The following is a 12,193-nucleotide window of genomic DNA, read 5'->3' on the forward strand; positions in this document are numbered from 1 at the left end:
CTGCACGAGAGCCTTTGTGTGCTGCACTTCGGGTACTTCCTCACTCCTTTTCCCCTCAAACTCCCGAGTACCGGACCCTACACTGACCCCTTCCTTCTTTGTGTTTTCCTTTGTGAGCAGCGCCACGGACGAGGATCAGCCCCTAGCGAGGAGGAGACCCGAGGGGCTACGCCGATCGGAGCCATCAAAACCGAGAGCCCGTAGGAGGAGCTGAAGCCAATCCCCCAGAAGGACCCTGTTCCCTAGGAAGACCTGTACGGACCACTTATATGCTGAAATAAAGCCCTCTCTGACAAGAACGCGTCTCCTGCCCATTCCTCACTCCCCCCGAGATAGCCGATCCCGTAACAGAATCCTACTGGGGTTGGAGGCCCTGGGTAGCTTAACTTGGGGTGCTGAGCTTCCTGCTGGTCCTGCTCTCCCTCTCCTGTGCTGTCCCAGGCGTTTCCGGCGTTTCCGATCAACACCTCTGTTCCCATGTCTGGGATCCACTGTTCTGCCACTTCTGTGGGTAGGGTGGATTTACCATATCATCAAAGTTTATGAAGCTCGCTAGGGACCTTTTGGTGCAGCTTGCGGTACTGCATCTACACATCTCACATTTATTTTAGACCTTCTATACGTTTCCCTTCATCAGCTCCACAGTAATTAATATAATAATTGTTTGTCACATTTCAAAGCTATTTAAATGCATTTGTGGGACTGTCTTGTATGCAATGCACTATGTGAACAAAAGTTTGTGATGCTCATTAGGGACCTCTGGGAGCAGCTTGCGGTACAGGCAGTGATGCACCCTTGCTCATTAGGGACCTCTAGGAGCAACTTGTGGTACTGCACCTACCACACCTAACATTTATATTAGACCTTCTATAAATTTCCCTCCATCAGCTCCACAGAGTACAACCTAAACTAACCTAATCTGGCATTAATATAATTTTTTTGTCACATTTCAAAACTACTAATTGTATATATGAACATAGCTATTTTAATGTACCCATTATACTGTCTAGCATGCAATGCATTATGGGTAGGGTGGATTTACCATATATTCAAAATTTATGACGCTCACTAGAGACCTCTAGGAGCAGCTTGCGGTGCTGCACCTAGACAAGCAAGCTGGTGCCTTGCTCACTAGGGACCTCTAGGAGCAGCTTACGGTACTGCACCTAGACATGCAGTGCTGGTGCCTTGTTCACTAGGGAGCTCTAGGAGCAGCTTGCAGTACTGCATTGAGACATACAATGCTGGTTTCTGGCTCACTATGCAATCATTTGCAATGCACTAGGTCTCGCATTTCAGAAAAAGGATGAGCTATTGGCATTGCATTATTATTTGCAACGCCAATTCCCCAAACTATCAGTAACGTGAGACCTATTGCATTGCTCATTTTTGTTTTCAGTAGAAACACAACTTTTGCCTAAATACTACCCTTCAATATCTTCAATATGTGAGCAGCGGAAACTCTGTCTTTTAATATTCCTCCTTAAAGGGCAGAACAGGTGCGACAAGCCAGACTTATAAGTTACATTAATATTTTTTTGTTAAAAATGTAAATCCAGTACTTGTGTAGCACATGAATCACCCCTGACGGGTTTCTCAGCACTGGGGGCCGTTGGGAAGATTAAGCAAAGCGATTGCCCAGAGTCACATGGTGCTGGGCAGACCCTTGCCGCTGGAGCCGGAAAGCGAACCATGATCACCAGTGTCCAGCATCAGTCGCCCTGGCCGCAGCGCCACACCGACTCGCTTCAAAGGTTTAGGAGCGCTTTACATGAGCACCAGTTACTTTAGTCAAGGACAGATTAAATTTTTGTAGGCACGGAGAGATTAAGTAATTTACTCGGAATCATAGGATGTTGACCAAGGTTCGAACCTGGTGGCTCCGCTCCTCCAGAGTCGAGCGCTCTGGACATTAGGCCACGTCCTTTGCCAAGCGCTCTGACACCTTCGGGTAAAGTCAGCGCTATATAAAAACGCATAAATAAATAAATAGATGGTGCGTTCTTTTTTAAACCAAGGTTAAGTTATGCGAGCGGCAAGAAATAATTTTAATTTTTCAAATATAATTTGTAAAGTTCGCTTCAAGTATTTTTTTTTTTAATGATCGAGGTAGCTATATCAGAATACTAAACTGTAAATAGTTTGACTTGCATTGCTGCTTAAATAAATTACCGTAATTTCTAAAACGCCATTATTAAACTGAAATTCATATGAAATTTGGGATTTAAATTACGATATTCGGCGGATTCTTCAGTGATTGGCCGAAGCGTTGTATCTTCAAGATGGCCGCTATTTCCGATGAGCAGAAATCTTATTGGCAGTCCCTTTTCTATGTCTAACTCTTTCCCTTTCCCAAGCATCTACAGACCTGGGTGCTCCGGATGTACTATCATATGACCCGGTATTGACAAACTGAGTTCTAAAACAGAAGAACATGGCGGCGGAGGCTGCTGTGGAGTTGCTTTTCTTGGAAACATTCAAACATCAAAACAGCGAGGTATGCAGGGGGAGATTAAGTAGCGGGGAACGGAGAAGAGGCTGTGCTGGCGGTGGTAGAGTTGGCATAATAGTTCGTAGAATTGTTCGGGCCCATTATGATCTGCGGATCAGCTGGATGTGCTGATTCTCTTGCCCAGACTGTGTAATCAGTTTGTAACTTAAATGGATTTAATACACGAACCATAGGCGGCCGTGTCCTCGCTGTGGGACGAGAAAAACTGCTGGAGCTGGAGTGTCACTCGAAATAAGTGTACCTCCGTTCGCAGGATTGCACTTCTGTTAAAAACAAAACAAAACAAATGCAGGTGATCGCAGCGTAATTAAGTCAACCAGTGCTGATGGCAGTGCAATGCACAATGTTAATTACAGTGCTTAGACAGGATTGCCCCTTGCTTTCCTCCACATTGAAGCAATACCAGGGTTTGAATGTTTTGTTGGTGCAAAGCAATGTTTGAAATCCATTGTTCTCCTGTCAAGGCTACTTTTTAAAAAAGTCTTTTTTTACTTGGAGTTTAGTTGTTGGGTTGTTTTATGGTTGTGTCTCGAAAGCTTGTAGATTGGCCCTGCTATCAGTTTAGTCTTCGATTCATTCCATCGGCTGGGACCTTCTACTCCGCGCAGTTGTACATTTATACTTCATCTTATTACCCATTTCTCTGTGTGTGGAATTGCAGAGCGCAGGTACCTCTTAGAGGTCAAGGTGTTCATCCCCCTTGACAAAGTACTAGTAGGTCTTTTCTAAGGTGTAGTAATCTTAAAGCTAGATTTTGTTTCTAGTAGGAGTCAGTGACGTTTTCAGCCTTCGTAATATATACTCGCGTTTATACAAATAAAGACAACCATATTCTGGTAGTCATGTTTACAAACACTTTTGCAACCTGTCTTGCACATTTAAGCAATGATGAAATGATCGAGGTGGGCTTAAGGCCTTTCTCAGACTCACCTCATAGTGGACCTCGAGGTTTGGGAGGATTTTACGCTGTAGGCAGAGTTCTAGCTTTATGTCCTTGATCTATGCATTGAATTGGTGATGAGGGAGAGCTTACATTATTTTCATGTTTCTTTCTTACACCAGAGGAGCTTGAGATACTCAATCATTAGGAGGCCAATCAAAGGGTAGCGAGTCAAAGTCTGATTCTTCTAGCACCAAGGCTCCTGCCTTGTCTTAATTCAATCAGCTCTCTTTCATCGACTGGAACACCCAGACCAGGCATGTAGCTGCTGGCCTGGGTTGTTGGACTGTTAACTGTTTTAATATAGATTTGGGTGCTGGATACATACTGAAGTGCATCTGGTCGTCCTGTAGGAGTTGTCAAAGTGTACATTTAGATAATGTAAAGCTGACAGGAAACAGATGGCCCCAGTGTCATTTCACAGGTCACCTGTTGATGGTACTTATGTTCACACAATCCTAACTTATTTCCAGTAGTAGGAAGGAAGGATATGGTATATCTCTAAGTAACATGTTTTATACTGTGTTACGGGAAGCTGAGATCAACATTTAAGAAATCTGATTGCATGTTCTTGTCCAACAAGGAAAAACGATCTCTTACATTATCAAGAGTAGATTTGGTGCACTTTGCAGACCTTAATGAAGCTGTCTAGTTACATCCCATACCAAGATCTATTTGGGTTAGGGCGGTTTGGTGATATTCTGGCCAGTGGTTACCCACAACCTCAAGAATAGCTGTTCTTTTCTTCAGTGTTTCTCAAGTGACTAGAAAAGACTATTTTGAAACATTAATCCTGGATCTGAGGTCAGCTTCAAAATTCTGTATGAAGTGCTTCAATAAGTGGACTGGACTGAACTCTGCATGCAAGTTGAATACTGTACTTTTTGGATCAGTCTTTAGATCCCCAACATAATCAGTTGGGAGTACAAGGTGAATGAGTATTGAATCAGAGGTGAAATAGTTGATGGTTAAAGTGAAAGCTGTGAATAACTAGGTATAAAATAGCATATTTCTTTCTTGAATCGCTGGGTATCTTTAAGGGTTTATCGATTTGTTAACAGTTTTCTTGTTTTCGTGTTTAACATGGTACTCATTTTGTCTCTCGTTAATTTATTGTTGTCGTTCTTCCTAAGTCTTTTGCATCATAAATGTGATTATCATTTGGTTCTCGGGCACCCCTACCAACTCAAGAAACCCTCACTGGTTAGGCAGGTCAAAACACAGTTCTAAGAGAAGCTCTGCTGAACCCTTGGCAGCTATGGCGCAAGCAGAATGCAGTACCCAGAAAAGTGCTAGCTAAGTTCAAACAGTACCAACAATTTTAAAGTAAAGAACACAATACAATAAAATTCCCAATTTAATGTAAAAAACTAGAGAAAAATGTAATGAACAAGAAGATGCCACTATCATCAGGATAGCCTAAGGAATTATTGATTTTTAAAGTTTTTAGTCAAGTGCCTAGGAAAAGTCGAGCACCAGTGAAAATTAACAGTTCATGATGAACATGAAACTAGGCGCAATTTCAGGGTGACATCAATGGAGCGGAGGTTGGCTACATCAACCAGATTGTCCTGGTCCAATGTTTTATTTTCAGACTTAGTCTCTAACTGCTGGGAAAGCTTTTTCTGGTCAATATTGCTGCTGTTACTTCCTCAGGCAGGTGTCTGGGCGCAGGTCTCGCTACAGCCAGGTATCCTGTATGAGTTTAGTACTCCTTTAGTCCGCTGGGCTTTCTTAAATCCGAAGTCCTGCTTTTTCGGTCTCGGCTAGCGTAGGCTGCGCACATGCGCACTCGCTGGCACGATTTAATGACTTCGAGTACGTTTCACTAGCGAGGTTAAACCCCGGCCCTCTTTTCCATTGGCTGGCGTCACCGTTCATGCTAAACGGTGGCCAGCCATTGGAAAAGAGCGTCCTGTGATGTACTCCTTTTTCTCTTTTAGAGCTGTCCCTTTAAGACTGGCTTCCTTGACTTACTGCTGTGGTAAAAGGTTTCTTATCTTCTTTATGGGGCCATCTGTTTCGCCCCATAAAGAAGATAAGAAACCTTTTACGCCAGCAGGGCAGTCCGTCCAAGTGGGGCGGCTTTAAAAGAGAAATTTCTTTCATGTTAGTATAATCGCGGCACCCGCGCTTTACTTTTAAAATGTTACAAGTAAAGCGCGGGTGCCGCGATTATACCAAAATGAAAGAATCGCGGCACCCGCGCTTTACTTTTAAAATGTTACAAGTAAAGCGCGGGTGCCCGCGATTAAACCAAAATGAAAGAAATAGAAAAACCATCTATTTCTTTCATTTTGGTATAATCGCGGCACCCGCGCTTTACTTATAACATTTTAAAAGTAAAGCGCGGGCGCCGCGATTATACCAAAATGAAAGAAATAGATGTTTTTTCTATTTCTTTCATTTTGGTTGAATGGGCGGACAGGCACAGAAAGGGGGAGGCGGATCCGAGCTTACCCATCCAAGGCCCGGATTGGTTCCTGCTGTTATGTGATCCACACTATGAGCCCCTGGGATTTGGAAGTGAAATATGGAGTCGGGGCACTAACGGAGGGCGATATTGATCCCCAGCAGCGGCCGGGATTGTCTATGAGCGAGTCCCGGCATTGCGGGCTCGTGAGAACACCCAAGATGACGGCCGGTACGTGATATGCAAGCGGGACTTCCCAGTCAGTTTCCACCGGTGAGGCAGCGCGGAGCGAGCAGGCCGCACTTCTAGCCTGAACACAGCATCCCCTTAAAGCCCCACCAATAAACTCCCGGCTCGAAAACCCGACCACCGCGTGGACTGGGGGGTGGGGGGGAGGCAAGCTCCCCAGACTCCAAATGCTCCCGACACAACAGTCTCCATGGCCCGCGTGTTCAGGACTTCACTGGTTGGACCAGGCATTGTCCGGAACCTGGCACAGCGACACGCTGCAACCATATCTTTAAGTATCAACAAAGTCTCCTCACGTAATCTTCCCTTCACCCAAATGCTTATGCCATGCTGGCCGCAAAGCAGACCCAGCGGCAGTCCTACACCTTCGTCATGACACTACCGGAAGAAGCTGCCCACCCAACACTCCTCCAAAACCAAACTAAGACTACCACCCTGGAAAAACACTCCCTATACAGTGCACCCTTTCGTGGCAACAATAACGTGCTGCACTTCAAAGACGGAAAACGATCCAACTGCAATTTCTCAACCCATGCTGGCTAGTCTCTATTGCAAAAACAGTATTGTACCTGGGCCCTCTTATACAACACTAAAGGACTCCGGTAAAGGACACAGTCATTTAACTCTCTCTGTGGACCGCTTAGAAGCTTTTACGTTTTTACACTCCGAAACTCTTAGATACGGTGAACAGCTGAGGTATTATAAAACGGCCTATCTTGGGCACCGTGCAGTAGAATCTCAACTTTTCATTACATTGTGACTTTGTCCTCTTATTAAGATCTTGCTGAAGATGTGAGGACCTGGATCAATTAACACAGTCGAGAGGAATAATTCGGTAATTAATTTTTCAACAATTGATCTTCGTAACTTAAAATATTTGTATCCATGTTTTTATTGATAGTTGTCACATTATTTATCCACAGCAAACACAGGCCCCTTCCGTCCTTTCATCCTGTGACTGAACCCAACTCTGCCTCTTCCCTAGCCGCCTAAGTTAGTTCCCCCCTCGCCCGGTGCTCCCCCTGGCGCGCTTTTTCTCCCTCCAACCTTACTCCTGTTACTCCCCCCTGGACATCCGCACCCTCCAACGTTAGCCTCCCGCAGTCTGGGATTCAATCTCCTTCCCCAAGCGTCACCCATATCCCCATTCCTCCTGCACCTCCTTCCGTGCCCTGTGACCTTCCCCACATCACTCACTCATCCAAATTAGCCATACTGATATCTCCTAACCGCTGACCAGCATTTGCCCAAACCTGACCTGCATCCCCAAGTGTCCCAGCTTCCCACTCTACACACCCTGCTGCCCCCCTTGAAGGAACCCCCGGTCCTCCCTGCCTTCCTTACCGCAATCACCCCCCCTCCCCAGACCGCGCCCCGTCACCCCCCGCCCATGTATCCGTAGCCCCCATAGGAATTGCTACCAGCCTACCGGCCTAGAAGGATGAAGGCACCAAAGACTGCGTAACTTATGCCCACCTGCCAGTGGTCTTCCCCGCTGCTCCATGAGCACCACATCCTCCAACTGGGTCCATACCCCGCCAATTATTACCCCTGCACCCAACCTTACTGCCCCCTTTCCTTTGCCGTGTGCCACCTCAAGTCCTGTTTCCCGCTACTCTTGAGCCCGCTCCCGCCCAACTGTGTCCAGGCTCCACCCTTCACCATGGCAGCAAAAGGTCCTGTAGGGTTCCGACCAACCTCTGGTGCAAGCCTGGGTATAAAACTCCACCTAATGCTGCTGGTAATCCACTGACAGTGCGGTGAGAACTTGCTTACCCCTTCTGCTCTAGCCCGGCTTCGGTATGCCTTATAGCGCTTAAGCCTGCGCGGATGCAGGGCAAAGGCTAAGCGTTAATTGCCGAGTTTCGACATTTCCCCTGACATGCTTTGGAAACGCATACCTTTTGAAAAAGTAGGGACAATTCCAATGTGCCTAATGAGCAAGTAAGGCTGGGTCAGAGTCGCTCGGATGCTCGGTGATCCTGGAATAGGTAATTTACAGGCTCCGGCCTGTACAAAACCTGGATTCGAACACAGGCGCGTCCGCCTCACACCACCTTAGTCATGTATGAGCAGGCTTAGTACTAGAGCGTTCTCACTTGTGACTGCCCCTGCCCCAGTGCTACCTTTCACGGACACCGATGCAGCTGCACAACCAACAGCTCTGACCGTAATACGCACCTCTACAGCACAAGCTGAATTCCCACCTGGGGCCATGGGCCACCCTCATGCAGCCCATGGTTCCTCAGCTCCCGAGAGAAACCAGAGGTAGACGTCAGTGCGCCCCTCCCCCTATGATCCCGTCGATGGCTCTGAATTGGGCAGTAACATTTTCAATAAGTAAGCAATAAAAACACCTTCATTAAACCTCCTTTGCTACGCTAATGTCGCCGTGTGAGACCGGGCAGCAAGGTGAGAGGGTCTCTTACTACTGCCAGGTTGGGGCACAGCTGAACACAGCTCTATTAAACTACGGCCCAGAGGGGCCCGTGACAACAGGGGAGAGGCCCCTGCTGCCAAGCCCCAGCCCTCGCCGCATCTGCACTCGCACTGGGGTGGTGGGCAAGCACACCCTGACCGCGCACCCTTTTGTGCTTGAACCAGGGCTATTGGGCATCAGGTGGTCGACTGGCGGGCGGCCCGGGCTTGAAAGCCCACGGGTCAACCGGATGTGTTGCTCTTTGTCGCCCCACCAACGGACAAACAGTGCAAACGTGTTTTCTTAAAATATTAGCGCATCTGCACTGACCGCAGTACCCCTGAGGCTCATAATACTTCACGGTCAATACACAATGTGGTTGTTACACATCTTTTTTCTTTAAACGGTTTTGGACACCTTCATTAAATATCATCAACCATATATTGGCAATAGATATAAGCACGTTGGCCACAGATATATTACTACATATTCTTATTCTTCGGCAGATACATGATATTAAACATTTGCCTGGTTCGCTTTCAAATTCAACTTGAATCATTCAAGTTGAATTTCGGCAGGCCGCCCAGGCCTCCAACAAATCTGTAGAGCTCTCTCTTCCCCTCGCAAGCCGGGAAAAACATGCATCAATCCGGTGGCACAGCTGCTGGCCCAGTCCCAAAACAATCAGCTATGGAAACCAAGGTCAACTATCATATGCGCTCATCAATATCCAAAATGCCCTCTGCACACGTGGTCACAGCGGTGCAGTGGGCTTGGCTCTCTGAGGCTCGGCCGATCTGCAGTAATTACTGCATAAAGTCATGCAACGATACAGATAAACCAATAAACTGTATCCCCACTTCCGCAAACATAGCCACACAGATGTTAAATCACAGATCAGTGCACAATGACTATAAAGTAAAACATGCGGCACCACCGCCGCCGATGGGCAAATCCACAGGACAGGAGGGTGATACAGTAGGGGGTGGAGAGGCTGATAATTCCCGTCCACTAACCGAAACAACCAGCATTAAAAATGCAATCGGTCTCGTCTCATTAAGTAAGTTAAAGCCATTTTCTTTGCTATACAATACCATTAGCAAAGCAAATGGCTTTAACTTAATTAAAGGCGAGACCTATTGCATTTTCAATGCTTGTTGTTTTGCTGAAGCAGGTAAATAGCAGGCCAACCACTTGGCACTTAGAGCACAGTTCCAGTCCATTTATTTCACTGTTAGGAGGCACTAACCCCCAAAAGTGATGCCCAATTTTTAGGTCTCGCCTGTCGATGCGCATGCGCATCGAGCAAGCGAGACTATAGGGGCTCATCTACTCTTTATCTAACTTGCAAGGAATCGTGGCGATTCCTTGCAGTGCCCGTGACTTTTAAGCTCAATGCGCATGTGCATTGAGCTTAAAAGCGCGTGCACAGCCGCCCGCATTCCTCCGACACCTTTGAAGTGAAGCTTAGCTTCACTTCAAAGGCCCGGCTTCTTCACACCCACATGCCGCTCTGCCCCGCTCCGCCCCCTCCCCTGAGTCATCCTGCCTGCCCCTTCCCGCCGTGTCGCATTTCTCCTCCCCCCTCCCCTCTCTTCCCTCCGTTGTACTTCTGAGCGTCGACTCTGAACTGAAACGCATTCCCCTGGCAATCCAAATTGCTGAGGCAAATTATTGCATTTCTATCTTGGTGGAATGTTCATCCTGTAATGGTGAAATGGCGGGACAATGCCGCCTGTTGATTATAATGGCTCACACTCGCATGTGTTTGACTCGGGGCTCCGCTGGTGCTGAACGGCGCCTCCGCTGGGGTCATTTATCCTGTTTAAACGAAACACGCAACAAATAAATAACGCAGACTAACCCTTCAGCTGCCATTAAGTTGTTGCTCTCTGGTGTTTCTCGGCACACCCACATGCCGCTCTGCCCCGCTCCGCCCCCTCCCCTGAGTCATCCTGCCTGCCCCTTCCCGCCGTGTCGCATTTCTCCTCCCCCCTCCCCTCTCTTCCCTCCGTTGTACTTCTGAGCGTCGACTCTGAACTGAAACGCATTCCCCTGGCAATCCAAATTGCTGAGGCAAATTATTGCATTTCTATCTTGGTGGAATGTTCATCCTGTAATGGTGAAATGGCGGGACAATGCCGCCTGTTGATTATAATGGCTCACACTCGCATGTGTTTGACTCGGGGCTCCGCTGGTGCTGAACGGCGCCTCCGCTGGGGTCATTTATCCTGTTTAAACGAAACACGCAACAAATAAATAACGCAGACTAACCCTTCAGCTGCCATTAAGTTGTTGCTCTCTGGCGTTTCTCGGCAGTGCGAACTATTTGTCGCGAGGCTTAAAGTTAACAGCTTCTGTCAAAACAGCGACGTGAGTTATGGCTTCCTCCCGTAGCTTTCTCTCGCACTATACATTTACATTCATGCCACATTAGTTGGTGGTGATGGAGGGGACGGCAGTGAATACCAAATGAAGCAAGGGTGACTTTAAAATGACGGCCTTTAAAACAAGCTTTGGCAAAGCCAATAGGTTTCACCTCTCCGAGTGCTATAGGCATTGTCAATGTAATTGTTCATTCTCGCATGTGTTTGACTCGGGGCTCCGCTGGTGCTGAACGGCGCCTCCGCTGGGGTCATTTATCCTGTTTAAACGAAACACGCAACAAATAAATAACGCAGACTAACCCTTCAGCTGCCATTAAGTTGTTGCTCTCTGGCGTTTCTCGGCAGTGCGAACATACAAGTTCTGTTCCAATTTCTTACATGCCCCTTGAGATTCATCAGGATTATGTGGGCAACGTTTTAGATAGAGAGAAGTATTTATGGTTTGTGCTGCTCCCTAGCTGCACACTCTCGCCGGGTGCTGTGTCTTTGTACATAACTGCAGTTATAAGGCCTAAACTGTGGCCTCTAGGCACGTTGCGCCACTAGAATCCTTAAAACGGTCAAACGGCTTTCTAGTGAGCTTTATGAAGTTATGCAAGGAAAGGCACCCCTCTTCCTTTCTATTAATTAGGCATGCACTTCAGCCGCAGTAAATGAGCACGGAAAGCAATGCGCCGCTCTGCCTACAGGGGGCTTCTGCATGGTGCTGTAGGTCATGCAGACATTCAGAGCCACCATTTTCGCCTGCATCGTGGCACAAGTCAGGTTGCAGGTTGCACTAGCGTCTCTCTCTCATTGTGCAGGAGCACACTCACAGAGCACGCGAGTCACGTGGGAAGAGAGCAGCTGCAGTGGACGAAGCCACCGCTCCCATCCCTTCACTCCTTGTCTGCAGGAGTTGCCATCCCACCCTCACCCACCCTCACCCTCACTCTCACTCACCCTCACTCTCACCCTCTCTCACCCTCAACCCCTCACCCTCACACAGTGCAATAGGTCTCGGAGCATTTGAGTTAGAGCTTTTAGAATTGTTTATGGCTTTTTTTATTTGTAATTCTTTAGCATTGGCTACAGGAAACAAAAATGCTAAAGATTTACAATAAAAACCCATAAACAATTCTAAAAGCACTAACTCTAATGCTGCGAGACCTATTGCATTTCCAATGCTTGTTATATATTAGCACCCAGCCCTGTTCACCAAGGGACATAATAGTGTCTTATGGATTTGTAAAAATAGGCCTTTTTTATATGGTACAGTGTTTTTAGGTCGAGC

At 47.1% G+C, this 12,193-nt stretch overlaps 1 protein-coding gene across 2 annotated transcripts in view; it reads left to right on the forward strand.

Moving 5' to 3' along the window:
• Positions 1-2,367: 2,367 nt before the first annotated feature.
• Positions 2,368-12,193, forward strand: part of VIRMA (vir like m6A methyltransferase associated) — a 731,013-nt gene continuing 721,187 nt past the window's right edge. For both annotated transcript variants that reach the window (XM_078687022.1, XM_078687023.1), the window contains exon 1: positions 2,368-2,497. In XM_078687022.1, coding sequence (XP_078543148.1) covers positions 2,435-2,497 — 63 coding nt within the window. In that variant the 5' untranslated portion in view covers positions 2,368-2,434. The remainder of the gene's footprint in view (positions 2,498-12,193) is intronic.

Source organism: Lissotriton helveticus, chromosome 4_1 (genome assembly GCF_964261635.1).
Source record: "Lissotriton helveticus chromosome 4_1, aLisHel1.1, whole genome shotgun sequence".
Taxonomy (NCBI): domain Eukaryota; kingdom Metazoa; phylum Chordata; class Amphibia; order Caudata; family Salamandridae; genus Lissotriton; species Lissotriton helveticus.